Source organism: Suncus etruscus, chromosome 4 (assembly GCF_024139225.1).
Source record: "Suncus etruscus isolate mSunEtr1 chromosome 4, mSunEtr1.pri.cur, whole genome shotgun sequence".
In the NCBI taxonomy this organism is placed as follows: Eukaryota; Metazoa; Chordata; class Mammalia; order Eulipotyphla; family Soricidae; genus Suncus; species Suncus etruscus.
In genome coordinates this window covers 6,091,920-6,118,775 of record NC_064851.1, presented here as the reverse complement: position 1 = coordinate 6,118,775, position 26,856 = coordinate 6,091,920, and the positions used below count along the sequence as shown (strand labels likewise).

The 26,856-nt window shown below is 56.1% G+C and overlaps 1 protein-coding gene across 1 annotated transcript; it reads right to left on the bottom strand.

Annotated features, from left to right (window-relative positions):
* Positions 1-912: 912 nt before the first annotated feature.
* Positions 913-10,378, bottom strand: KDELR3 (KDEL endoplasmic reticulum protein retention receptor 3). Its single transcript, XM_049771705.1, has 5 exons — positions 10,271-10,378; positions 7,615-7,715; positions 4,691-4,849; positions 1,624-1,876; positions 913-1,049 (listed from the first exon to the last, which is right to left on the bottom strand). Exons 1-5 carry the CDS (start codon positions 10,359-10,361, stop codon positions 1,009-1,011), a joined length of 645 nt encoding a protein of 214 aa, XP_049627662.1. The 5' UTR covers positions 10,362-10,378; the 3' UTR covers positions 913-1,008.
* Positions 10,379-26,856: the final 16,478 nt, after the last annotated feature.

Genomic DNA, 26,856 nt, shown 5'->3' with positions numbered 1-26,856 from the left:
GTGGGGTTAATTGGTTTCAGCAGGTAAGTGAGAGGAAGATCATCAAGACAGGACCACCTCGGGGAATTTTGACGAAGGTCCTTTAACAGCCTGGCCGTTGGCAGCCACAGTAGAACCCCAGCTAGTTTCAAAGGTGAAGCAGAGAATAACTTTACCAAAATTAGTGAAGTGAATTTGCCTTAAAAACTCCCAGGTATGCCCAGGGCACCATATGCTTGCTGTATTCTAGAAGGCAAGGAAAGAAGAGGGAAACAGCCAATCGGAATGCAAGCCAAGGTCTGCAGGGCCTCCTTGTAGGAAGGAGCTTGGAGGGATTTGTTTCTGAAGAGCTGGCCCTTTGAGCTTGTCACAAGACTGGAGACATTTGTGTGTGCTAGAGCACATCTTAAGAGGCTTGGCTCTCAGTAAAGGGGGTTCCACTCATGGCCTGTGGCCGCCTTCCCTGGCTGTCAGAGTTGAGGCAGTAAGCACCTTATCCCCAGTCTTCTCCAGCCCCTCTTAGGTGATGGAAGAGTTTTAAGGAAAGCAAATAACCATTCCAATTTATAGGTCACCTGGGGTTTGGTGTGTGTGTATACACAATTTTTTTTCCAGATGTGGTGCCACACCAGTGGTGCTCAGGGACTACTTGGCACTGATCAGGATCAAACATGGTTTCAGGGCTAGGACTGGATGAGGTACCTGCAAGGCAAAAACATCCCCCCTCTCAAGCCATGGGATGTCGGTGCCATAGCACCGTGCTCTTCAAAGGGCATATTTGCCTTCCAGCGTAGCATGTCTTCCTAGATTTTCCCACAAGTCACTGTAGTCTCAGCAGCAGTCCTCTATCCTGGGTTAAGCACCACAGGTTTCAGTTGAGACTGAGGGAGAGGACATGTAGATGAGCGGTTCTAGATAGAGCGACTGACCTTCACTGAGATCCACGTTGAGCAATTTCCGTTATTAGCCAGTCAAGAATAAATCACTGGGAAGCAAGATGGTTTGCTGTCTCTGGGCAAAACATCAGCCTCAGATGGGCATTGGAAGACTTAACTTCTTTCCTTTAAGGACTAGAAAAAGACGGAGGGGGCGGTTAGAGCAAATACCGAGTTCAAAGACAGTTTCTGCATAGACTTGAGATAAGCTCTCAGGTCTGCTCACCGGTATTTGGGTGTTAAAACCAAGAAGACAGGTGAACGCTTGCCCATGGCCCAGCCCAGGCTTCATCCTTGGTGCTGTGGATCGGATCCCCGCCTCCCCCAAGACCCGAAAATGGCCAGGTGAGAGGATTGATATATTGACTAGTCTTAGCCTTGCCCTGGTACTGAGACTGGTTCATCCATTTAGCAGTCAGCTTCGGTCCCTCACATATCTGGCTTGAGTCTGCGCTTGCTCTGCAGCTTGTGGCTGTGTTCCAGGGTCTCTGCTGGTAGTGTTTAGAGAATCACATCGTGCTGGAATCAAACCTGGGCTGGCTGGCTGCCTGGCTAGCAAGCACCTTGCCCACTCTCCAGCCCTTTTCTGCTTTTTGATGATGACCCCATTTCCTGAGAATCTTCAGTTCTCTGTTAGAATTTAAGCAATTCCTATCTCTTCTCCACTCTGAAACAGCTGTGCTAACTGGAAGCAGAAGCAGCCACCTACCTTTGGTGACGTACAAGTAGAAGAAGTCACAGTAGAAAATGGTTTGTACAACTCCTGAGACCACTGCGATTTGATCGTAGAAATTTTCCATCTGGTACCGCATGATCCAGTTAGCCAGGTAGAGGGCCCGGTACAGCCCAAGGAAGAACAGGTAGTGAGTGGTGATGGTCTCTGCCTCTCCCGTCTTGCTGATCATGAAGAGCTGGGGCAGGATGGCCACAGACTCCAGGTAGATGGAGAATGTCCAGAGGATCTGAGGGGAGGAGTGGCCAGGTGAGGCCCGTCAGGACCAAGAATCAAGACTAAATTTATGCTCATGTCCTCCCCTACTGCCAACACTTCATCCCCTTCTCATAAAGCTATTAAGAAATAGACTTGGGGGCCCGGAGAGATAGCACAGCGGTGTTTGCCTTGCAAGCAGCAGATCCAGGACCTAAGGTGGTTGGTTCGAATCCCGGTGTCCCATATGGTCCCCTGTGCCTGCCAGGAGCTATTTCTGAGCAGACAGTCAGGAGTAACCCCTGAGCACCGCCGGGTGTAGCCCAAAAACCAAGAAAAAAAAAAAAAAGACTTGGGGGCCGGAGACCTGGCACAGTGGTAGGGTATTTGCCTTACACATGGCTAACCTAGGGTGAACTGTGGTTCAATCCCCGGTCCCATATGGTTCCCCAAGCCAGGAGAAATCTCTGAGTGTCACTGAGTGTGGCCTCCAAACAAAACAAAGACTTGGGACTGGGGAGCCGGACTGGTGGCACAAGAGGTAAGGCATCTGCATTGCCCACGCTAGCCTGGGACAGACGCAGTTTGGTCTCCCGACACCCCCAAACCAGGAGCTATTTCTGAGCGCAGAGCCAGGAGTAACCTGAGTGTCAACAGGTGTGGCCCAAAAACAAAAAAAATTCAAGATGGTGGGGGCATTGGAGGTGGGAATGTTGCATTGGTGAAGGGGAGTGTTCTTTTTTATAACTAAAACCCAATTACAAACATGTTTGTGAGGGGCCACACCTAGTGATTCGGGTTATTCCTGGCTATGCGTCAGAAATCGCTTCTGGCTTGGGAACCATATGGAATGCCAGGAGATTGAACCTCGGTCTGCCCTAGACTAGCACGTGCAAGGCAGATGTCTTATGGCTTCTGTCACCACTCTGGCCCCTAAATATATATATTTTGGTTTTTTGGCTACACCCGTTTGATGCTCAGGGATTACTCCTGGCTAAGGGCTCAGAAATTGCCCCTGGCTTGGGGGGACCATATGGGACGCCGGGGGATCGAACCGAGGTCCTTCCTTGGCTAGCGATTGCAAGGCAGACACCTTAACTCTAGTGCCACCTCACCGGCCCCTCCCTAAATATATTAAAAAAAAATAAGACTTGGGGTTGGAGGGGCTGGAGCGGCGGCGCAGCAATAAGGCATTTGCCTTGTGTGCGGCTGACTCAGGATGGACCTCAGTTTGATTTCTGGCATCTCATATGGCCCTTCGAGTCAAGAGTTATTTTTGAGTACACAGCCAGGAGTAACCTCTGAGCATCACCGGATGTGGCCCAAAAACAAAATACAAAAAACAAAAAAAAAAATTGGGGTTGGAGCAATAGCACAGCAGGGACGGCATTTGCCTTGCATGTGGCTGACCTGGGTTTGATCCCTGGCATCCCATATGATTCCCTGAGCCTGCCAGGAGCGATTTCTGAGCTCAGAGACAAGAGTAGTGCCTGAGAGATGCCAGGTGTGGCACCAAAACAACCAGGGGCTGGAGAGAGAGCATAGAGGTAGGCCGTTTGCCTTGCATGCAGGACAGTGGTTCGAAACCTGACATCCGTATGGTCTCCCGAGTCTGCCAGGAGCGATTCAGGAGTAACCCCTGAGTACAGCCGGGTGTGACCCAAACTCAAAACAAAACACCATTAATAATTGTTTTCAGGGCCGGAGCAGTGGTGCAAGAGGTAAGGTGTTTGTCTTGCCCACACTAGCCTAGGATGGACCATGGTTAATAGTAATATAGGGGCCCGGAGAGATAGCACAGTGGCGTTTGCCTTGCAAGCAGCCGATCCAGGACCAAAGGTGGTTGGTTCGAATCCCGGTGTCCCATATGGTCCCCCATGCCTGCCAGGAGCTATTTCTGAGCGGACAGCCAGGAGTAACCCCTGAGCAGCACTGGGTGTGGCCCAAAAATAAAAAACAAACAAACAAAAAAAAAGTAATATAGTAATATAAAATATAAAGTACTTACTAGTAATAAGTTTCTCTCTCTCTCTCTCTCTCTCTCTCTCTCTCTCTCTCTCTCTCTCTCTCTCTCTCTCTCTCTCTCTCTCTCTCTCTCTCTCGGCCACATGCGATGACGCTCAGTAGCTTCTCTTGGCTATACACTCAGTAATCACTCCTGGCTTGAGACCAGAGACATAAGCACAGTGGTAGGGCATTTTGCCTTGCAAGTGGCAGACCCAGGACCAGTGATTCAAATCCCTGCATCCCATATGGTCCCCCTGAGCGCTGCTAGATGTGTGGCCCAAAAACCACACACACAAAAAAAATTCACTCCTGGCTTGGGGGATCATATAGGACCCCGGGGATTGAACCGCAGTCTGTCCTAGGTTAGCGCATGAAAGGTAAACGCCCTACTGCTTGTGCCACCATTCCGGCTCTTTTTTTTTTTTTCTTTCCCCACAACAGTCTGAACCTTCATAGAGCATTATTTTTCACTGTTAGAGAATTAAAAAAAAAAAAAAAGCTTTCGTTGAGGTCTTGGTCTCTGGAAATGTACAGTCCAATTCCCAAGTCGAAAATGCTTGTTACCCTGTAAATTCTTGGAACCAGCCCCAGGCCCGGCACTGAACTGCTCCCACAGTATTATGAAGGTCTTAGCAGCCCGGAGCAGCCCGTCCAATGTGCCTGTGGGGTGGGGGTGGCCTACCAAGCAGAGGGCCAGGGTCACCCCCAGGGGGCCATTTTCAAACCCACCCACCCCTGTTGGCAGTTAGTCAAGGAATAATGGGGAGCCAGGGGGCCCAGAATGAGGGTTCTCGGGGAGTTTGCCTGGGGAGCTGAGCCTCCATAGACCCCCTTTTCCTACCTCCAGGGGAGTGAAGCTGTAGTTCTCCAGGAAAGAAAGGCCGATGACAGGGACCAAAAGGAATTCCACTCGGAATGTGTCGTTCTCACGGTCGAAAGTCTTCCGGAATGTCCCATAGATGAAGTACACCGTGATATAGGCACAGAGGAGAAAAACCACCTGAAGAAGAGGGGGTGGAGGGGTGCTAGGAGGTGGCTCAAGAGGACGGGCTTGTACATGAGGTACAACCGGGCTTCTAACCCCAGGACCACCACCCTCACCGCCAAAAATCCATGGTGTAGTCCTGATGATCCCCAGCACTGCGAGGCCTGAGTTCAGGAGCCAAGTGCTGCCCAAAGGGGCAACCTGCACACCCCCCACCCCAAAAAAGGAAGAAGTGAGCCAGAGGGTCATTTCCCAGCCTCCACACTGAGTTGGGACTAACTCCCCTGGGAGAAGTGAAATGAGTTTGTGCTGCTCTTAGCACTGCAGTGCCCCCTTTGGGAGCCTCCCCATGTGCTGCTGGTTGGGATGGGCTCACTCCAGCAAGATGCCAAAGGCAGTGCCCAGTCCTGCCTCGTTGGACAGCCTCGGGCCAGACTCCGAGCTCAGGGCTGCTGGACTTAGTAGCATCTGGGGTTTCTCTCTCTCTCTCTCTCTCTCTCTCTCTCTCTCTCTCTGTCTTTTTCTCTATCTGTCTGTCTGTCTGTCTCTCTCTCTCTCTCTCTCTCTCTCTTTCTCTCTCTCTCTCTCTCTCTCTCTCTCTCTCTCTCTCTCTCTCTCTCTCTCTCTCTCTCTCTCTCTCTCTCTCTTTCTCTCTCTTATCTCAGGGGACCATACGGGATGCCGAGGATCAAATCTGGGTTGGTCGCATGCAAGGCGAACATTCTCCCTGCTGTGCTATCCTGGCCCTCTACCTTTCTCTTCAGGTGGAGGCCAAGTTGGGCCTACCTGACGGTGCTCAGAAGTTGGTCACTGCTGCCTCTGTGCTAAGGGATCACTCCTGGAGGAGCTCAGGGGACCACATGGGATGCCAAGGATCGAACCTGAGTCAGCCTTGTGCAAGATAAATGGCCCTGACTCTCCAGGCTTCTTCCTGGCTCGGCCTTGCTGGAGGTGATGGGGCACCATGACAGTCTAAACTAGATCTCTCAAATTTGCCTGAGCACCCTCTCCTTGTATCCCTGTGTGTGGTGTGTTGTGTCTGTATGTGTGTCCATCCCAGCACCCCAGATGGCTCCCTGAGTACTGCCAGATTCTCCAGGCCTGCCAGCAGGAGCCAGGAGTAGCCCCTGAGACCTATCAGGTGTGGCCAAATAAAATAGCTTACCCCTAAAACCTGTAAATGTAAACCAATGTTACTTCAATAATCTTCTAGGAGACAAAGGTTAGAGTGTCTTAACTTTTTTTCTGGTTTGGGACCACATCCAGCAGCACTCAGTGGTTATTCTTGGCTCTGCACTCAGAATTTACTCCTGGCAGGCTTGGGGGACCATATGGGATTTTGGGGATTGAACCCGGGTTGACAGTATGCAAGACGAATGCCCTACCCGCTGTGCTATCACTCCAGCCCCCTTTTTTTTTTTTTTTTTTTTGGTTTTTGGGTCACACCCGGCAGTGCTCAGGGGTTACTCCTGGCTGTCTGCTCAGAAATAGCTCCTGGCAGGCACGGGGTACCATATGGGACACCGGGATTTGAACCAACCACCTTTGGTCCTGGATCGGCTGTTTGCAAGGCAAACGCCGCTGTGCTATCTCTCCGGGCCCATAGCCCCCTATTTTTTGAGTGGAAGGGATTTGAGGCTTGTACATCCTGTACTTTTCAGGGATTATTATTTTATTTTATTTTATTTTTAATTTTTGGGTCACACCCAGCAGCGCTCAGGAGTCACTCCTGGCAGACTTGGTGTACCATATGGGATGCCAAAATTCGGACCAGGGTCTGTGCTGTGTTGGCCGTGGGCAAGGCAAACGCCTTACTGCTGTGCTGTCGCTCGGCCCCTGTTTTCTTTTCTTTTTTTTCTAAGGGGTTATTTTTTTGTTTTGGTTTGGTTTGGTTTTTGGGCCACACCCGGCATTGCTCAGGGGCTATTCCTGGCTCTACACTCAGAAATCACCCCTGGCAGGCTCGGGGGATCCTATGGGATGACAGGATTCGAACCACTGTCCTTCTGCATGCAAGGCAAAGGCAAACGCCTTACCGCTGTGCTATCTCTCCGGCCCCCAGGGGTTATTATTTTTTCTCTTTATTTTTTTTGGTTTTTGGGTCACACCCGGCGGTGCTCAGGGGTTACTCCTGGCTGTCTGCTCAGAAATCGCTCCTGGCAGGCATGGGGAACCCTATGGGACACCGGGATTCGAACCAACCACCTTTGGTCCTGGATCGGCTGCTTGCAAGGCAAACACCGCTGTGCTATCTCTCCGGGCCCAGGGGTTATTATTTTAAACTGTGTGCTCAGGAGTCATCCCTGACAGTACCTGGGAGGACCATCTGGGGTGTAAGGGATCAAGCTGGGTCAGCTGCATGCAAGGCAAGCACCCTATTCTCTGTTACTATCTCCAGCTTTATTAATTTAAATTTTAGTTTAGTTTTTAGGCCACACCCAACAATGCTCAGGGCTTACTCCTGAGGGAAGGATTGCTTATTTCAGGGATCATTCCTGGCAGTGTTTGAGCACCATATGGGATGTCGGAGATAGAACCTGGGTCAGCCACATGCAAGGCAAATGCCCTCCCTGCTGTGCTATGGCTCCAGCCTCATAGCTCTAGCTTTTACCTAAGCTGCCAGGTCTGTTCCTCTAGTACCCCCTTAATTGCTTTCAGGCCCCCTGTCGTTGCCCCATTTCTTTTGCTGCTATGGAAGTGGGTCCACCTAGGCCCCGCCAGCCTGGCTCCTGCCACAGGGGCTCACAGGCAGCGTGGGGGGGGGCACCCACATCCCTCACCTTCATGACGCTGTTGTAGATGGAGATGAAGTTGGTGAACAGGTCCAGGTACCTGGTGGTGAAGACGAGGGCGAACAGGGCCTGGCTCTTCCCCGAGATGCCTGGGGGGTCAGGAAGGGGTTTGTGAGGATACCCTGGCTCAATTTCGGCCTCTCAGAAACACTGAGCTGTGCTGCAAGGTGACAGACAAGTGAGTGGCCCCAACAGTGAGGGCCCCCCACTTCCCACAGACCACCCAACTCCCGGGCCTGGGTAGGGCCAGGTGGAATGATGGACTGGGTGAAGGGGCACTGAACTTCTCTTCGCTCTGCCCCAGAGCTCCACTGACACACCCCCAAAGCTCCATTGTTGGGGAATAGCTCATTGACCTATCAAGGTGTTGATTCATGGGGAGTGGGGGTGTGTGGGGGGGAGGAAGTTGAGGGCAGAGGAAGGTGCCAGCGGGGATGGGTGGGATCAAATTTTGCTATGTGGGGCCAGAGCAATAGCATAGCACTAGGGTGTTTACCTTGCACACGGCCGACCCAGGATGATCCTGGGTTTGATTCCAGCATTCCATATAGTCCCTGAGCCTGCCAGGAGCGATTTCTGAGTGCAGAGCCAGAAGTAACCTCTGAGCGCTGCCAGGTGTGGCCTGGCACACACACACACACACACACACACACACACACACACACACACACACACACACACAAATGTTGCTGTGGCTGGAGTGGTAGCATAGTATTGGAAGGGCCTTTGCCTGGGTTTGTTCCCCAGTGTCCCATAGGGACCCCCAATCCCACATGGAGTGATCCCTGAGTGCAGAGCCAAGGAGTAAACCCTGAGCATCGCTGGGCGTGGCCCAAAGCCAAAATAATAAAGCAATCAAAGATCTGCCTTGTCTACTCTTTGCAATACATGAGCTCTAAAGCAGCAAGAAACAGGAGCCCAGCACCAGGGTCGTCTCAGGGTCTCCCGGGCACATCCCTCCATACACACCACACACACAAATAGCACAGATATATACACCAGACACATGGGGTGACACAACCCAACATATACAGGGGTACACAGACACAAGACACACACAAATGACATCATGGGGAAGCACGGTATCCAGAGATACATGGACATATAACATACACATGAGGACACACAAATAACACACAGGGGAGCTGGAGCGTAGCAGTAGGGTGCTTGCTTTGCACGTGCCTGACCCTGGACAAACCTGGGTTCTCTCACCCGGTGTCCCATCTGGTCCCCCAAACTAGGAGCGATTTTTGAGCGTATAGCCAGGAGTAACCCCTGAGCATCACCATGTGTGGCCCCAAAACAAAACAAAAAAACCAACACACACACAAGGCCACACACACAGACTTGACATATACCTACACATGGATGTACCCCTCTACACAACGTAGGGTACATCGTCGACACCACACTGAGTAGACAGAACTGGGGTCTCTCTTCCTTGACCCCCTGACCACTCTTGCCTCTTTCTTTCTAAAACCTTGTCATTGGAAATCATTTTGAGGTTCCCTGTGTGGGGTGAGACGCTGGTCTGCCCACCCCAGCTTCGTCTCACTTCGTCCCACATCTGAACATTCCAGAACAGTCTGGCCCCATCTATCACTTCCTCTTCCTCCGGGTTCCAGCCTAGATCCTGGGGTGACTGCTGCACCCCACCACACCCCTCCACTCAGGCACATCTGGGGTGCCAGTCTGCTCAATATTCCTGTGTCTCAGGCCCACTTGCTCGCTGGTGGGACCCAATGCTGCAGTCAGTCTTGGGGGTCCCGGGACCCCAATTGACTCCCCACTCAGGCCTGATTCCTGGGGACCCTGAACCATCCTGGGCCTGCGCCATTCCCAGCCCCTGTCACACCCCGACTACAGTAGCCCACCCGGAAGAATTGGCCTCCAGGTCACCCCAAAATCAGGCTGCAGGTCCTGTTCTCTGTGACAACAGGTTTGTCCCCCACAGCTACCCACAGTTCCCACCCTAGGAGCCACCGTGCTACTCCAGAACCCAGCTCAGAACTGCTCCCTAGGATATCATCAGGGCTCAGAGGTCAGTACCCTGCAGCCCTGAGCTTCTCTAGGCCCCCTGAGGACAAAGGGGCCACAGAGCCAGGCTGCCAGAGCTGAAAGGTCCCCAAAGCCAGCAGAGCAAAGTGGGGACCTACTTTCACCAGTCTCACCCTGGGCTGGGTCTGAGCATAGAGGCAGAACACGCTCAGCGGTGGGGGCCTGTTTGCCAGGAGATGAGGTGAGCCATGAGATTGGGGGGGGGGGACAAGAGAAGTTCCCAAAAGTTGGGGGGTGGGCTTTGGCAATTCCTTCGTGCAGGGCCTGACACAGATAAAGGGATGGGGGCTGGCCCAACGCAGGGGGCCTGGCAGGAGAGAGGGGTGCCGCTTCTGCTGACTCCCTCCTCATTCCAACTAGCATTAGGGGTGGGTGGTGCACCCCTCAACTAGGGGGTGAGTCCCCAGGGACTCGAGGTCACCTCCCTAATCTCTCAAGCCCCCGCTTCTTTCCTTGGCGTCTCAACCGTGCTTTCTTGAGAAGTTTGGAGGTGCAGAGTTTCAAGCCCACCCTATCCCCCGTTTTAGTCTCCACCCCAGCACCGGGCCGGGATGGGGGTGCAAAGCAACCCGGGGTTGTCGCTCACCCGCACAGCTCTTGGACCTCCAGATCTTGCCCAGTAGCAGGATCATGGCCAGGAGGTGGCTCAGGTCCCCCAAGATGCGGAACACGTTCATGGTGCGCACCCCGCCAGCTCCGGGAAAGTTCGGGCGCAGGCTGCGGAGAGCCCGGTGGGTGGGTGACGTGGCCGGGGGGAGCCAGGAAGCGCCGCTGCCCCAGATCCCGCCTCCCGGCCCGGCCCGACTCCCTTCCCATCCCGGGGCGGGGCGCCCGGCCAGGCAAGGGGTTTCCGGCCGGGCCGCCACGTCCCGCAAGGCCTTGGGGACCAGGCCTCCGCTCTCCGCCGCTCCTCCGGCCTCTGGAGCTGGAAGGGCGCGAGCTAGGGGTGTCCTCGGGTTTGGGGGCTCCCAGAAGACTGGAGAAAGGTGGGGACGGGATGGCTGGGGAGAGAGCCACACCCTCCCAGTGCTGTCTCCCAGACCTGGGTGCCACTCTTTCTGGTTCAAGCTTTGCCACTGCCTCCACCTTCCACCTAAAGCCCTGGGTCCTGCCCTCCTATTCTGAGCCCCGTTTCTCGCTCTACAACGACCCTTCACTCCCCCCAGTCAGTGTGTCTTTTTTTGCATGGTTCCACAACTCAACCTTTCATGGTCCACTTCAACCAAGCATTCTGGAAGCCAGCCTGGATTTGAGACCCTCAAATGCAGCCCTAACAGCATGAATAACCCGCCTGCAAGAAATGCACACCCCAATTTCTGGAGCAGAATGAGGCTGAACACGGTTCCTGATTTCCAACCACATGGAGGTGCCAGGGCTGGTCCCATTGCCCAGGTCCCCTGGATTCAGTCCTCAGTCACTCTGGTTGCCATAGGGGGATGACAGGCATGAAAGGTGGGGCCTCAGGGGCCTTGAGCCATAACAAAGTGGTAGGGCATTTGTCTTGCATGCAGTCGACCTGGAAAGAACCTGAGTTCCATCCCCAGCATCCCATATGGTCCCCCGAGCCTGCTAGGAGCGATTTCTGAGCGCAGAGCCAGCAGTGACCCTTGAGCACCCCCGGGTGTGACCACCCCCCCCAAAAAAAAAGAAAAGAAAAAAGAAAGAAAGATGGGCACAGGGCAGGGTGCCCATTTAGGGGTAACCATCCAGAGGTGCACTGGGGGCCCAGCACCCTTTGATGGTGTAGATTCTGGGGGGCCAGAGGGGTGACAGGCGGGTGAGGGGGCACTGTGGCAAGGGGTCCCATTTCTCTTCCCTTCATTCCAGCCCTACCCAGCTGCCGCCTGGTCCTGGTGCCCAAAGAAGGCGGCGGCTATTTCAGTCGCTCAGGTGTGGCGGCAGCCCAGCTGGCAGCGTGTCTGTGCCCACCTCCTCGGAGCCGGGAAGGCACGTGTGCTCGCCATTTGGTGGAACATCTGCCCCGCTGGAAGGCGCCCCAATGCCAGGGGCTGGAAACATGCTTGAACCCGCCCCGCTCCTCCAGGGCCTGGGCAGGGCACTGGGAGGTCTCCAAGTGACACCCCCTATGGCAGTGGAAGGGACCAGCCCGGGCTGAGGACCCCTTGTCCTGTGGCGCCCTCAGTGGCCCTGAGCCTCGGCTTACCCATCAATCAATGGAAACAACAAAGGTTCTAATCTTCAATTTCCCCAAGAAACAGTTTCTTTTTTTTTTTTTTTTTTTTGGTTTTTGGGCCACACCCGTTTGACGCTCAGGGGTTACTCCTGGCTATGCGCTCAGAAATCGCCCCTGGCTTGCGGGGACCATATGGGACGCCGGGGGATAGAACCGCGGTCCTTCCTTGGCTAGCGCTTGCAAGGCAGACACCTTACCTCCAGCGCCACCTACCCGGCCCCAAGAAACAGTTTCTGCCTCTCTGGCAAGACCTCGGACTCCTCACCACCACTCTCCAGATGAGGAAATTGGGGTGCATATTTATCTCTGAATCCCCTCGACACAAGCCTCCTCAGATCACCTCTCCCCTCAAAATTTTAGTCCTCAACCCTGAATCTTCAAATGCAGCCCAAGGGGGAGCAGTTTCAAAGGTACCAATACAGAGACGGGGTGATCTCTGCTCATGAAAAGGACTCTGCTCTGGGGCCGGGTGATGGCTCTGAGTGTTGGGATGTGGACTTTGATCCCCGTCATCTCATGGTTCCATGAACAACACCAAAAAGCTCCAAAACACCCAAAGTGCTGAGCCAGGTGTGGTTCCCACCCCTTTCTAGGTTAACCCCCCAAAATGTGGTTCTGGCCTCCTGTACCCTCAGATGTGGTGTTGATCCCCCATGCCATGGAACTTCACTTTCCTGGCACCCTGTAAGTGTCTGCTGCATCCATGCCTGAAAAAAAGCTGAGAGGAACCCTGAGGGAAAGAATTTTTTCTTCCTGGAGTACAAGGTGGGACAGGGCCAAGTCATCTTCCGGGAGAAACAGCCAAGTGTTCCTTGTGGAGAAGTTCCTGGACACCCCCCCCCTTTGGTTCTACAAGGCCTTTGTCCTGCCTATCCCTGTCCAGGTGCTTATGTCCAGTAAGCCAGAAATGGCACAGAAGGAGAATACAGCTGAGCTGTGTCCTGGATGCCCCCATTGAGATCACCCCCTCACTTGACACCTGGGGGGCCCAGACCAAAAGGGGCACAATGCCACAGGCATTGAAGCCTCAAATTTCCTCTGTGGAAGGCTGGGAGATGAGAGGCTCTGTTACCTCTCCTGAGAGTGGGGGTATGTTCTCTCCCTGAGGGGCAGAAAACTCCTTCTTTTCCTTTTAGATCTCAGGAGTGGAGTGCACAGGGAGAAAAGCTTAAGGCACAGGCTTTGCATACAGGCAACTGGGGTTCCATCTTGATTTCCCCATATACCACCAGGAGTAACTAACTCCTGAGAAGTGAGCCAGGGGGATGTCGCTAAGTCCTAAGCATAACCAGAAATAATAAGGTGAAGGTGGACCCCCCCCTTTTTTTTGTTTTTTTTGGGTCATGCCCAGTGGCGTGCTGAAGGGTTAAATACTGGCTCTGGGCTCAGAAATCACTCCTGGCAGGCTCAGGGGAGTGGATGAGACGCCAGGGATCGAACTTGGGTTGGCCAAGTTCAAGGTAAAAGCCCTCCTGCTGTGCTATCACTCTGGCCCAAACACCCTTTTCTGTTTGTTTTTGGGTCACACCTAGAAGTGCTCAGGGTTCTGCACTTACTCCTGGCTCTGCATTCAGAAATCATTCATGGGGGGCTCGGTGGGATACAATGCAAGGCAAGCACCCTCCTCACTATACCAGGGTTCCGGCTCCCAGAAACCAAGATCTGGAACCTTCCCTGCTCTAGCAGCCCCAACAATGCTGAGTGAGGGCCACATCAGCCTGGAGAATTTAGGGCTAGGCTCCAGGGACCTGCAGCACCCTGAGAAATGGGATACCAGGATGTCCAGGTTGGGTACAGTAGCCCAGAGGTCCTACAGGGGCTGTGTTCATAGGCCCAGTGTTTCAGGGGTGCCCTGGAAGTTCTGAACAACAATGGCTCGACTAAAGGCAACATTTGAGGAAGAGGAGGCAGGTTCCAGTGAAAAAAGACAAGAGATAGGGGCGGAAGAGATAGCATGGAGGTAGGGTGTTTTCCTTACATACAGAAGGACGGTGGTTTGAATTCCGGCATCCCAAATGGTCCCCTCGAGCCTGCCAGGAGCGATTTCTGAGCATAGAGTCATGAGGAACCCCTGAGCGCTGCTGGGTGGGACCCAAAATCAAAAAGAAAGAAAAAGTCCCATCTTGCATGAGTTTCAACCCAGAGAAGTATAATCATCATCTTCTTCTTCATCATCATCATCATCATCATCATCAAATTGTTGCATTAAACCCCTTGGATGGGCTTGGATGGAGGTGAATGGTGATGGAGGCCTTTTTCCTTCAGCTCAGGACCACGTGGCCGCACCTCCTTCCAACCGGGGGTTTCTGGATTCAGGAGAGCGGCGGGTATAAAACTCACAGGCAGGCAGGTTTCTTCAGGAGATAACTATCATCTTCATTTATGCCCTGATCACCACATGTGTGGCCTATCATAACCATTTACGCATGCCATCCTTAGCTTGCCCTGCATCTTAGCTTCTTTCAGCCATCTCTCTCCTGCTACTTCTTCATTCAGGCAAATTTCTTGTTGCCCCTCAGGCAAAACCTTTTATAACCTCCCCAAGATCCCTACCAGACATGGGAGGGTCTTTCTTGTAGGTAAGGTTACACAAAGAATAGGTGTAGGGTTACAAATTAATAATAATAATAATAATAATAATAATAATAATAATAACAAACTAATTTAGATTTAAAAATACTCTCTCTGCCCCAGGAACCTTCTGGGGCGCTTGGAAGGTTCTGTAGCTTGATTCGAATGGTGTTTGCTGGTTGGAGCCCTACGGGGGGTAAAAATATTTGCAGAGTTCTGAGGCAAGCATCGCTCCTTGCAGATGAAAAGATGTAGGGGAAGAAAAAAAACAGAGCTTGAGCCCCCGAAGGGCTTGCTCACTCGCTCCTTCGCTCCGGGCGACAGGTGTGTCTCTGAGACTTCACACCGCTCTGCTTTGCGCGCTGGGCGGCCTCAGCGCTTGGTACCCCGCGCCCCAAGAGCCCCAAACGCGCGAGGTTCCCACGGCAACTGCAAAGCCAGCGCGTCTCTCTGCATCTCCCGAGTGACAGGGCGTGAAAGAAGCCCCGGAGAGCGGATCTGAACCCGAATGGGAGCAACCCAGCGAGGCGGAGCTGGCCAAGGCCCCCCCACCAAAGCCCCCCACTACCTCGAGGTCCTTGTGGGGAGCATCTCCAGTGCCCGGTGGTCCCTCAAAAGATGCTCAAGACAGCTCCACCTTTGCAATCCTGGAGCTTGGCAACTCCCCAAAATTGGATGGATTAGGGGCCAAGCCTGATGTCGGTTAGTCTGAGTTTTTTATTTTTCTTTCCTTTATTTTTTTTGGGGGGTGCAGGGGTTTGGGCCACACTCGGCGACGCTCAGGGGTTCCTCCTGGCTCTTCGCTCAGAAATCACCCCTGGCAGTCTCCGGGGACCATATGAGATGTCGGGGATCGAACCCTGGTCCATCCCTGGTAGGCCAGGTGCAAGGCAAATGTCCAACTGCTGTGCTATCACTCCAGCACACCCTTCCCTTTTTTAGATGCATTTGAAAGACAAAGACTTTCAAACTCCAAGTTTTCAGAAGAGTCTACAGAAGGTATTTTCTTTACCCAGGTCCACCAGTTGTTAGGATTAGCACCCCAGATTTGCTGCTCCCCACCCTGCAGCCTTCAAATCCCTCTCATGTAGCCAGAGACCACCAACAATATCCCAGGTAGCTGAAGCCAAGTCTGTGAAAAATACATGTAAGAGGGGCATTGAGGGGGCCAGAGTGGTAACACAGCTGGGGGGGAGAGTGTTTGCCTTGCACACTGCTGACCTGGGTTCGATCCCAAGCATCCTATATGGTCCTCCAAGTCTGCTAACAGTTCCTGGGTTGTGGGTGAGTTTGTCCTTCCAGTTCACCCTCTCCTGGGAATCAATCCAGAGGACCAAAGCATCCACTTATGGGGGAGCCCACCCTCTTCCACCCACCCTCCAGGACCCCTCATCCTCATCATCTTGCACCCTGCTATCCTGGGGTTCCCCACTCCTTGAAGATGTCTGGAGGGTTCAGGACACAGTACCTGCCCAGAGCACACTGGGGTGTTTGGAGCATGGCCTGTGAGCATGTCATATTGGCTCTGCCCCCCACGTAAGTCCCAGCTGGTACACACACCTGGCCCGAGTGTGTGTCCATGAGTCACAGATGTTCCCTGTGAGTGTTTTCTGGGCTTTGTGTGTCTTTCGACCCTGCTGCTGTAACCACAGTGGATGCAGGGGGTGTGGACAGAAACTGCTGGTCACATCAGTGAGTATGGAGTCTGTCCTGGGGCATGGACAATGTCCCTGCCACTCTTCTCATCTGGATGCTCTTGCTCCTACTGCTACAGCCCATCCCTGGGGCCACGGCCATGCGTGGGCTCCCTCCTGCCTCCTCCGCAGACCTGTGGATGGATGGATGCTCCGTGTTTGTCCGGCCTGGGTGCTTGGTCCCGGTGGGAGCAAGGGGGCCAGGAGGTGGGTGGGTGAGCCTGGGGGCCAGGGCTCCTGTGCCACCCCCTCCTCGCAGGGCCCCCCCCTCCCCTCAGCACAGCAGGAGCAGCAGCGGGAAAGGTTGGCGGAGGGGGTCTATTTTGGGAGCGTCTCCTTAGCAACAACTGCCACAGGCCGTCTGTGGCAGTTTTTCTATAGGTGCTAAAATATTCCACCCTGGTGAGTACTGACTGCTGGGGTGGGCGAGGGTGGGAGCAGTAAAGGGGGTCATGAGAGAGACCCCTGCTGTCCTCCAGACCCTGGGCACAGCCTTCTTAAGGGCTCCCATCCTCTGCCCCGCTTTCCCAGTTTCTTTTCTCCCCATTTCTTCCTGGCGGGCTACAGCATGCTTTATCCTGGTCTGAGTCACGTCTGGGGTCTCCATTGGCCTGGCCCGGAGAATGGGCTTGCAGGTTCCAGGGAACTTTCTGGGCTCCGCACTAGAATCGGTGACTTTGGCATTTTGAAGGGTTCCCCGTGAGTCTCGAAGTCAAGTAACTCACACACCCTTCCTGCCCTGACTCTCGGGGCCTGCCTGGGTCCCCACAGTGGACTGGCTGTTCTGCTGGCCTGGAATGACCTTCCCCCTGCCCTCCTCCAAGCTCCCTCAAGGACTGCCTCAGACATCTCCTTAATCTCTTCAGGCAAGATTAAGGATAAACCCCTTAATCTCTGCACTGAGGTGCTGTCATCAAGAGCTGTGGTAAAAACTGTGTGTGTGGGAGGGGGGCTGGCAGAAAGGAGAGTGACCAGGATGCCCTTCCCTACCAATCTCCAGAGCAAGTCCCACCTTCCAAACCACCAACCTGTGCCTCAGTTTCCCCAGTGCTGACAGGGCAGGGGGAGGTGACCATGTCCCCATACAACTCTAGGTCTTTTCTCTGGTCACCTTCTTCCATCTAGGGGTGCTATATAGGACAGAATGACACATGAATTGTTTGGGGATGGCCTGGCCATTACTGTGGGGGGCTCTGAGGTTAGGTGGGTTTTGTTTTTTGTTTATATTTGTTGTTGTTTTGTTTTGGGGTCATACCCAGTGGCACTCAGGGATTACTCCTGGCTCTGAGCTCAGAAGTCGCTCCTGGCAGGCTTGGGGGACCATATGGGATGCCGGGATTCGAACTGGGATTTGTTTTGTGTTGGCCGCGTACAAGGCAAATGCCTTACCATCGTACTATTGATCCAGCCCCGTAGGTGGATTTTGACATTGGGATCCTCTCCCCCACCTGCTCTCAATCCTCACTTGGAGTGTGAGAAGGTCCCAGAATGGTTGGGGAGGGGGTTGGCCTGGAAGTCAGGGATACTTGCACCCCCCCACTCCCTTATGGGATGAGGACAGAGTGTGAGTGTTGAAGCATATTGTACGTGTGTGTGTGTGTGAGGATGTCAAAGTGTGTGAATGAGTGAATGTGGGAGCGAGTGTATGTGTGAATGAGTGTGAAGAATGTGAGGATGAGTGTATTTTATCAGTGTGTGTGTGTGTGTGTGTGTGTGTGTGTGTGTGTGCGTGTGTATGTGAGACAAGCGTCTGAGTGAGAATAAGTTTGTGAACCATTGGATATGAGATATGAGCGTGTGAGTGTAGTGTGGGGACTTGAACCCCGGGCTTCTGCATAGAGTGAGCCTTTCTCCCACTGAGCCCCCCCTCCCCACGCTTGAGCCTTCCATTTCTGGGCCCCCTCTGAACCTCTCCAGGTGGAGCTCCCAGCCTCCTCAGCACCTTTCTTACAGGGCAGAAGCAGTGGGGAGGGGGGTCCTCAGACTGACTCCACTTTTGAGCGGCCCCTTCAGCTCTGTGCCATTACAACGCCCTGGATCCCTGGGAATATGGGGGGGGGGGCAGATGAAGGAGATGCTTGAGATTGAGGTTTACCACGGTGGATCCCCAAGCTTTGCACATCTGGCGCCCCCCTCCCTGCTAATCTTCAGAGCAGGTCTCACCCTCTAAGGCTAGGCCTCAGTTTGGGGGCGCTCTTGCTCCCCCTCTTGCTCCCCTTTGAATCTTTGCTCCTGTTTCGAATCCCTAAGTCCCCCCACCTCACCCCTGCATAAAGACACAGAGGACTTGGCGCTCAGAACCTGTTCTGGAGGACATGAGCCCAAGTGGGGACTTGAGGGGGTCCCTAAACGTCTCCAAGCTCGGTCCCAGATGCAGGGCTTCCTGGCAACGGGCAGGCTGCCTGAGGATCGCGCCAAGGTCGTGCAGCGCCTGAGCCTCCAGCGCTTTGGCCCGACTCCCGGCCCCACGCGAGCGCGCGCGCTGGTTGGAGGGTCTGGAGCCAGCCGGTGGGCGCTGCGTTGGATGAATGAATGGGTTGGGGACACTGGAGGGGGCTTTCAAGGGGAGGTGGCATGGGGGTGAGCCCTGAGGTCGGCGGGAAGCCTGGGAGCAGATTGGGGGGCGCAAACATTTCAGGCAGGAAGAGCCGCGCACGTGCAGTGCCCAGCCGGGCGCGAGCCAACGATCTGTGAATCGGGGTGCGGTGCGCGCCTATGGCACACGGAATAAGGAGGGGCGGGCGGTGCCAGGGGCGGGGTCCTGGGCTGTGGAGAAGGTCCTTGGGGGGGGCCCTGGGAGGCCTTGGTCTTGGGGGGGGGTCAGGAGAAGGGGGTGGGAAATTGGGTCTTAGAGCCAGTAAGTTCTCTGGCTTTTGGGGCGTCTCCTAAGCATGTCGGTCCAGGTTCCGAGAGGGTTGCTTGGGGAGCAACTTTTCACCATAACTGGGGGGGTCTTATCCTCATGCATTGTCCGTCCCTGCCCATCAGACCCTGCAGAGGCCATTGGGCGCGTGTGGCCACCAGGGTGGCTAGCTGTGTGCTCTGGCCAGGCTGTTTGTAGGGGTTCCCTTCTCCCCCCGTGAGTGGGGGTATCCACGCAAGGGGACCCTCAGGATAAAGGGATGTGGAAACGGGGGTCCCTTGCCCAGTTAATTGGGAGTAAAACGTTGTTCCCATCCCACAGCACTTGCCAAGGACGGCCTCTTTACACCGGTTCGAGACCCCCTCCGGACCCCTCAAGCTGCAGATCTTCGGAATGGGGCGACCCCGCTTAATGGGTTGAGGGTCCTTGGAGAGAGGAGGGTCCCTCTTTCAGAGCGGGGTGCGGAGCCTCTCTAAGTTTCCCAGACTCCGGGAAAGGAGGAAGCGATCCTTGGAAGGAGCGCCTGGGCACTCGGCACCGGCTCCCCGCGCGCCCTTCACCCACCTACCCGCCGCGCGCGTCTCGGGGGATGGGGGGGGGACCGTTTCCACCTGCCCCAAGAGTGGGGGGGGGCCTGCAAAACCCGGGTGCGGCATCCCGGAGCGGGTTTGGGGAGGCGCTGCTGGGGAGCAAACAGAAAATCCGGGCAGGATCTGAGGCTGGAGCGCACCCCCTAGCCCACTCCCAGCCCCCCCAAAAACCCACCCAGCCTCGGCCCCCCAAATCCCGGCGGAGGCCCAGCGGGAGGCGTCAGGGGGCCCGAGAGTGGGCTTGGCCGGGGCAAAAGGGGCCGCCGGGGGGGGGGCCCTGGGACTTGGGGGCGGGGTGCGCGCGGCCTCCGCAGCGGGGTGCGGGTCACGTGTGAGGAGGGGCGAAAGTCTGGGGTGCGCGGCGCGTGCCGAGAGTTGGAGTTGACGGCGCGCCGCGGGCGGGCGGGCGGGCAGGCGGCTGGAGCTGGGGCTCCCGGGCGGGCGAGCCAGCCGGGGACGCGGCAGAAGCGGGGAGCCCGGGTCCGAGACAGCGGGGACCGCGAGCAGGACCCACCAAGGGAAGGGCAGCAGCCGGGGCCCGGGGGCCTGGGCCCGGCGGGGGAGAGGCGCAGAGCGACCCGCAGAGACTTGGGGGGCGACGGGGGCGCACAGAGGGGCACCGAGCCCGAGGAGGATCGGGGGGGACCAGAGGGACGGTCCGAGAAGGGGGACGCAGCCCGAGATCCGGGAGCCGCACAGGGAAGTCCACGCGCGCCCTCCGAAGAGATTTCGGGGTGTCCGAGGTGCGCGCGGGTGACAGCAAGGAAGCCTTAGGGGGCCGGCTGGGGCTGGGGGTTCAGGGCCATGGATCACCCCCGGAGCCCCACGCTCTGACAGAGCCCCGGCCCGGGGTCCGAGGATGCTGAGGTCGAGATTGCGCCCTGGACGCGGCGCTGAAAGTTGAGCGACCTGCGCGCGCGGGGAGCGCCCGCAAGACCCCCGACCCGCAGCCCCCCGACCCCCTGGTGGCCGCTGACGGGGTCGGGGCCTGCCGGCTGGCCGCCCGCCGACACCCCTGGAAAGGGGCGCCCGGAGTCCTCGCCCCGCGCCCCCCGACGCTTCCCACCCGCCCGCCCACGCCGTGGGATGTAGCTCCCTGCCCTGCGACCTCCAGGACTCTCTCGGGACCCGGCACCCCGCGGTAAGCCCAGAGAGCGCCCGTCGAAGGCGCTGTCCACTGTCTGTCTGTCTGTCTGTCTGTCCATCTGTCTGTCTGTTTGTCCGGCCTGTCTGTACGTGCCGGTCCGTGCTCCGCACCTTTCCCGCGCGCGCTTGGAGCACGAACCCCTCCTGGAGTACGCGGTCTTTGCGCGCGCCACAAAGTGCCCGGGTTTGGGGACCCTGGTCTGGATACCCCAGAGCAGTGGTCCGAGCTGAAAAGCAAGCGCTGACCTCCTGCACCCCCGGCCACGACCTTGCCTGCCTCCTCCCGTGCCCAGCTGTCACTTGTCACTTGTCATTTAGGGTTCGGAGGAGCTGCAAGGCAGGTGACTTGTGTGTGCTTGTGTGTCCGTGTGAGCATGGGAGCCTGGAGTTTAGGGGTGTGTGTGTGTGTGTGTGTGTGTGTGTGTGTGTGTGTGTGTGTGTGTATGTCATGTGTTTGAGTGTGTGAGGGTGTAAGAGGGTGATTGTTGGGTGTATGAGTGTTTGAAGGTCCTGAGTGTGTGTAAGTGAATATTTCCACCTTCCCCAGTCCTGTCTGCTTGCCAACCAACGGCCCTGTCAGTGGAAATGATTCCGCCTCTCAGGTTTATTAAGGGTCACTTTGCAAGGGGGACCCCCCCTTCCCCCGGGGTGGGTGGATGGACAGAGATTTCCGGAAAGTGGCATTTCAAGGGATCCGGGGTGAGGAAAAAGGCTCATTGAGGGAAAAAGGTTTCACTGAGACCCAGAATAGGAAACTCCAGAGTCCCCCAGTGCCCAGAACAGAGAGGAGAGCAGGTGGGGGGGGAATGCATCAGGTGGGGAGGGGTGGCTCGTGGACCCTCATGTCTGTGTCACTCACGTCGGGTCTCCTCGCTGCTTCTCCCAGGCCCATGACTGCCAGCAGTTTGGAACTTTTGGGGGGAACTGACAGGAGTTGAGGGTCCTAGAGTTACATAGTGGCTGCAGCAGGGCTCCAGGAAGGAGGGTCTAGTGGGGGGCGGTGGGAGTTGGGGGAGATGTGGTAGGAACCAGGTCGGCCTCATCTAGGAACCCAGGGATTTTGGACTCCAGGCCCCCATCAGCAGGTTCTATTTGGGGTCTCATCTGTTCCCTGTTATGGCCCCTAAAAGTCGCCATGGCCGGGGGGGGGGGGGGGAAACCAACACGAGTCTTCCCTCCTTGGCCCTCACAGCCCACATGGTGTTTAAGAACACAGGCCATTACTGATAACAGTAAAGAACAGACAGTGCTTGAGGACTGAGGGAGGGTGTCCTAGAGCTTAGGGGAAATCTCTGCTCAGAAAAAAATTGCCTTTGGGGGTATCATTACATGGACTGAGAAACCACTCCACCCCCATCCCCAGCCAAGTTGGCCTTGAGTTTCTGCTGGGTGACCTTGGGCTGTTCACTGACTTCTCTGAGCCTCAGTGTCTGTAGTTGGAGAATGGGATGGCGAGACGTGGGGGGCTGGGGGTGCGGCATGCTGACAAGGCCAGGAACAGGGAGGGAGTGAAGACTCCCTTTCTCCCTTCGCCTGAGTGAGCTGGGGCAGGGGAGGGGGGAAGTGTGGGCTAAGGGGGCGTGCTGGTTCTTAATGTGGATCTGGGGGAGGCAGGGGCGAGTGCCGGGAGGGGGGCGTGAGGAGGAGGGGAGCCTCTGCGGGGACCACTGAGTCACGAGGACATGGAAGCGACATGACAACTCGCAGCTCTGTAACCAGGAGACTCGGGCGGTGGGAATCGGAGCTGGAGCGTGTGCTGAAATGGGGGGGGGGGGCTGTCAGCTCAGGCCCTGGAGGATGGGGGGTCAGGGAGCAGCCAAACAGGCTCCTCCAGGGGAGACAGGGAAGCCCCAAGGCCAGGTGGGCAGCAGGTAGAGAAGAGTGGTGAGGCCTGGGGGTCCTCTGGGCAGGGGGCCACCCCCCGCACCCCCCGCTCCCAGCTTCTCTCCCCACATCTCCACTTTTCATGCCTCTCCCCCCCAGGATGCCAAATTTGGCTTGTGCAATCTGTCGTCTCTTCTAAGCTCCGCACCAGCGCCAGAGACACACATTACATCACCGCCGCTTCCCTGCACAGGGCACCCCAAGAGGAGGGCCAGGGCCAGGGGCAGGCGGTCAGCCCGGCCCCCAACTTTCTCTCCTGTCCATTTGCTTCCCTCTTCTCACTGGCTCTGGGAGCAGTGTTGCCAGCTCTGGGGTCTCGAGAAGTTTCTGTCTCTGGGCAGCTCCAGGAGTCCAACTCATGTGACCTTGAGCTAACCCCACCCCGTGAGGAGTCTGAGCACCGGGAGGACTCCCCGAAGGGCTCCCCTAAATGCCCCTGAACCAATCTCGCCTCCTGCACCCACCAGTCATCCTGAACCGAGGATAGGTGTGCGTGACCTTGAGCTCTGCCCTCTGCCTCCGTCTCCTCACCTGTAAAATGGGACTAGGAACCAGAAAGACGGGGGACTGAGGGGGACAGCGGATGAGATTGGGACTTGGACCCTAATATCAAGTCTGACTCAGATATCCTGGCCGGGCTGGAGATGAGAGAGCCAGTGAGTTCAGAGCCTCTATATAGTGTGTGTGTGTGTGTGTGTGTGTGTGTGTGGGTGGGTGGGTGGCTGGAGGGCAGCGTGTATCCGCAGACAGACCAACAGACAGACAGCTCCGAGCTCCAGACACCAGTCGAGCCATTCACTTTACGGAAGTGGAAGTGAAGCCTGAACCCCCCCTCCAAGGTCATAGTGCTGTTTGGGGGTGGAGGGGAAAGAGCAGGGTCAGAACCTGGAGGTCCCAGCTCCCAGCCTTCCTAGGAAGCAGACAGACAGACAGACAGAGAAGGCAGCTGTAGAGACCAGTGGTAGCCTTCATCCTCTGCCTTTGCCCCCCACACCCTGTCGCTGTTCTGTTTGCTTCTGGGGTGCATTTTCAAGCCAATTTCTGAGGCTCAAAAAGGCTCTGGCTGCATCTGGCCAGAAAGATCAGAGTCCCTTAGGAAAGAAAGATCCACCCCAAGTGGCAAGGGACACAGTGTACTGGACACAGTAAGTGTCCTCTCAGAGCCACCGCTGAGGGACCTCTGGGGACCTGCCAGGAGACCCTAAAATCCCTCCTGAACTCAGGACCACCTGCTGGAAGGTGTGGAGGCATGCCACCTCCACTCCAAATCCTGGGTGCTCCCATCCGCTCCTCTAAGGACTGGGAGCTTGTAAAAATGTCCCCTACCGGCGGGGTGCAGGCTGAGGTCCCCATGATGCCAGTAGTCACAGCTCAGAGAGGCTGCGTGACTGGCCCAAGGTCACACAGCGAACGACACTGAAGCGCCTGGCCAGTTTGATTTGGTGGCATGTGTGTGTGGGGCGGTGGCATTATCCCTGGGACTTTTTTTTGCAAAAGAGTGGGGTGGGCATCCCTCCCGGGCACTGGGGCTTGGCAGGAGATGGCATGTCACCCCCGCAGAGTGACACCAACTGAGAGATTCTCTGTGAAGTCAGACACACTCAGACCCCAAGGGGACTTTGGAGGGGGGCTGCAGGCTCAGAGACTGACAATGAGTGGTCGGTCTCTTAGCCAGACCATCTCTAGATCCTGGTGTCTGTCCCCCAGGGGTGCAGCTGGAAGGATGGATGGGAGTATGTGGGGGGCAGCAATGCTGGGTTTGCAGGGCTCTGAGTCCCAGAAATTTCTCCTGCATTTCCCTGTTCCACCCAGACACACCCCAGTGGCCCTCAGTACTGGGGGGACAAAGGACCCTTTGGGATAGCTTCTCCAGTGTTCTTAGGTCACTTCCTCACCTTCTCTGGGCCCGGATCCCCATACGAGTGGCCCCGATGTAGTGGCTGCTGGGGCTGTCACCTGGGAGCGGCCCTGGGTGTTAGCTCCGGGCCATGGGCACCCAGGGACGAGGGGTGCCAGCCCCACCTTTAACCCGCCCGCCACCCCCCATGAGGGATCTCAGGGTTCAGCGCTTCTTCTCCTTTTCATCTTTATTTTTCTCCTGCTCCTTCTTCCCCTCGCTACGTGGGCTGATCGCTGCTCAAACTTTTAATTCAGATGGTAATTGGAATAATAATACGGGCCGAGGCCTCTGCCTGTGACGCTGCAGCTGGCGGAGCGCTATGAATAGACCTTGAGTCACACGCGCACTCGGCGGGCGCGCTCACGGCTGCGGGGCGGTGGGTGGGGAGCCGCGTGGGGGCGGGGGGCACACGCGCCAGCCTGCACCGGGCTTCAGGGTCCCCACGCACCGAAGCCCCTGGCCACTTCCTTCTGCGCCTCCCTGTAGGCCGGAGAGATGGCTGGTCCTAGGGGATATCTGCGCTTTGCTTTGTTGACAGGAGGGGAAACTTAAGGCTTGGCAAGTGGGAAGAAAAATCTGGACTTGGAAAAGAGACCTGGGCGAGGTGGGACTCAGGGGAGGGGTGGGAGGGGGCACACAGAAACACACATGTATATGTGTAAATACACAGTGCAACACATGAAGGCATGTATGCACACATATACATGGAACATACATTCACACTTGGACTTACACAAATACACACATATGCACCAATCACCCTGTTGGTGTGAAACCCTGGATTTGGTGTAGATACCTAAGACCACCAAATCCAGGGTCTCACACCAACATCACCCAAAGAGTGCTATTGCTTGGCTGAAGGGGTGACTGGGTTTCTCGGGGTTCACACTGTCCAAGGGGGTGGGGAGCCAGAGAGATGGAGCACGCAGGGGGGAGGGTGTTTGCCTTGCATGCAGTTGATCTGAGTTCGATCCCCGATCCCCTATGTGGTCCCCTGATCACCACCAGGCATGACCCCTTGAGCATAGAGCCAGGAGTAAGCTCGAACTACTACCTGGTGTAACCCCAAAACCAAACACAACCAAACAGAGGGAAGGGGCTGCCTCTCCTGTCCATCCTGGTAGCTCAGAACCTGTCCAGTCTTCTCCCCCCCCCAAGTCCCTCCCCTCTGGCTCCCAAGGCCCCAGGGAGTCCTGCCGTTGACATGGCAACCCTCCCCTGCAGCCTTGGTGAAGACTGAAGGGGGCCCCAGGGCAGAGGGGAGGCTTTGAGGTGGGTGCAGAGAGTCTAGGGACACTCTGGCCTCTGTCTTCCAGCTCTAGAAAGACACCATCCTTCCAGAGAGTAGCAACTCCCCAAGTCCCACAGCAGCAGGAGGGGGCTAGGCAGGACTGGGGACCCTCTCCTGTGCTCCTCCCTGTCTGAGACTCCTGGTGGAGTCCTGGTCACAGCTGCCAGTCCCTCCCTGCCCTCACCCACACAACCTTGGCCCGGTCACCACCCCCGCACAGCAGGGCCAGCCTGTACTGAAGGAAGGCTAGCTTCTCCCTTGGGGGTGTCCGACCTGTGCTAGAGGCCCCCCCCCAGATCCCTTAACTGCAGAGACCCAGCAGGGGCCGCTATGGAGGGTACTGCCCCTTTTCAGAGGGGTGTATCCCTCTGATGCCCCCCTTCGGACCTGAGACATCCAACACCTTTTCTTGCAGAAGCCTGGGCACAGATGAAATGGGGCATGAGGAGCAGCCATGGCAGGCATGAGGTCTGGGAGCAACGTGGGGCACAGACTGGGTGGCCACCGTTGCTGACTCGGGCCCACCTGAGCCCCCAGTCCCATCAACTTCTCCTCTGCAACAGCTTGTTTCTAGAAGGTTCCACTTATTAACACTCACTTCCCACTTTCACCTCCATCTGCCCTCTGCACTCCGAGGGACCCACATGGGTCCTGCTGATTCCGGGGGCTGGTCTTCAGACTACCAACCTCACTGGGCATCTGTGTGAATGGGGGCATACTTGTCACCTCTCAAGCCCAGCTACCCATCTCAGGGGGCCTGGTCATGCAGGGAGCAGCTTCAAGACAATGCCCAGCACCTCCTGTCCATGCTCTGTGTCCAGTCACCGCCAGTAACTACTTCTCTGATGCCCTTGGTCTCTCCCACGCTCTCCTGAACTCCCCAGACCTGACCATGGGGGTGGTGCTTTGGGGCACAAGTCCAGGCCCGCAGCTGCCATCCAGGGTCCTCCAGACCTTGAGAAGAGCCATTTCAGGCCTTTGAGTCAAGGCCGATCCCCACCCGGACACAGGGCAGGAGCTAGTGTGGGGCACAGAAAGT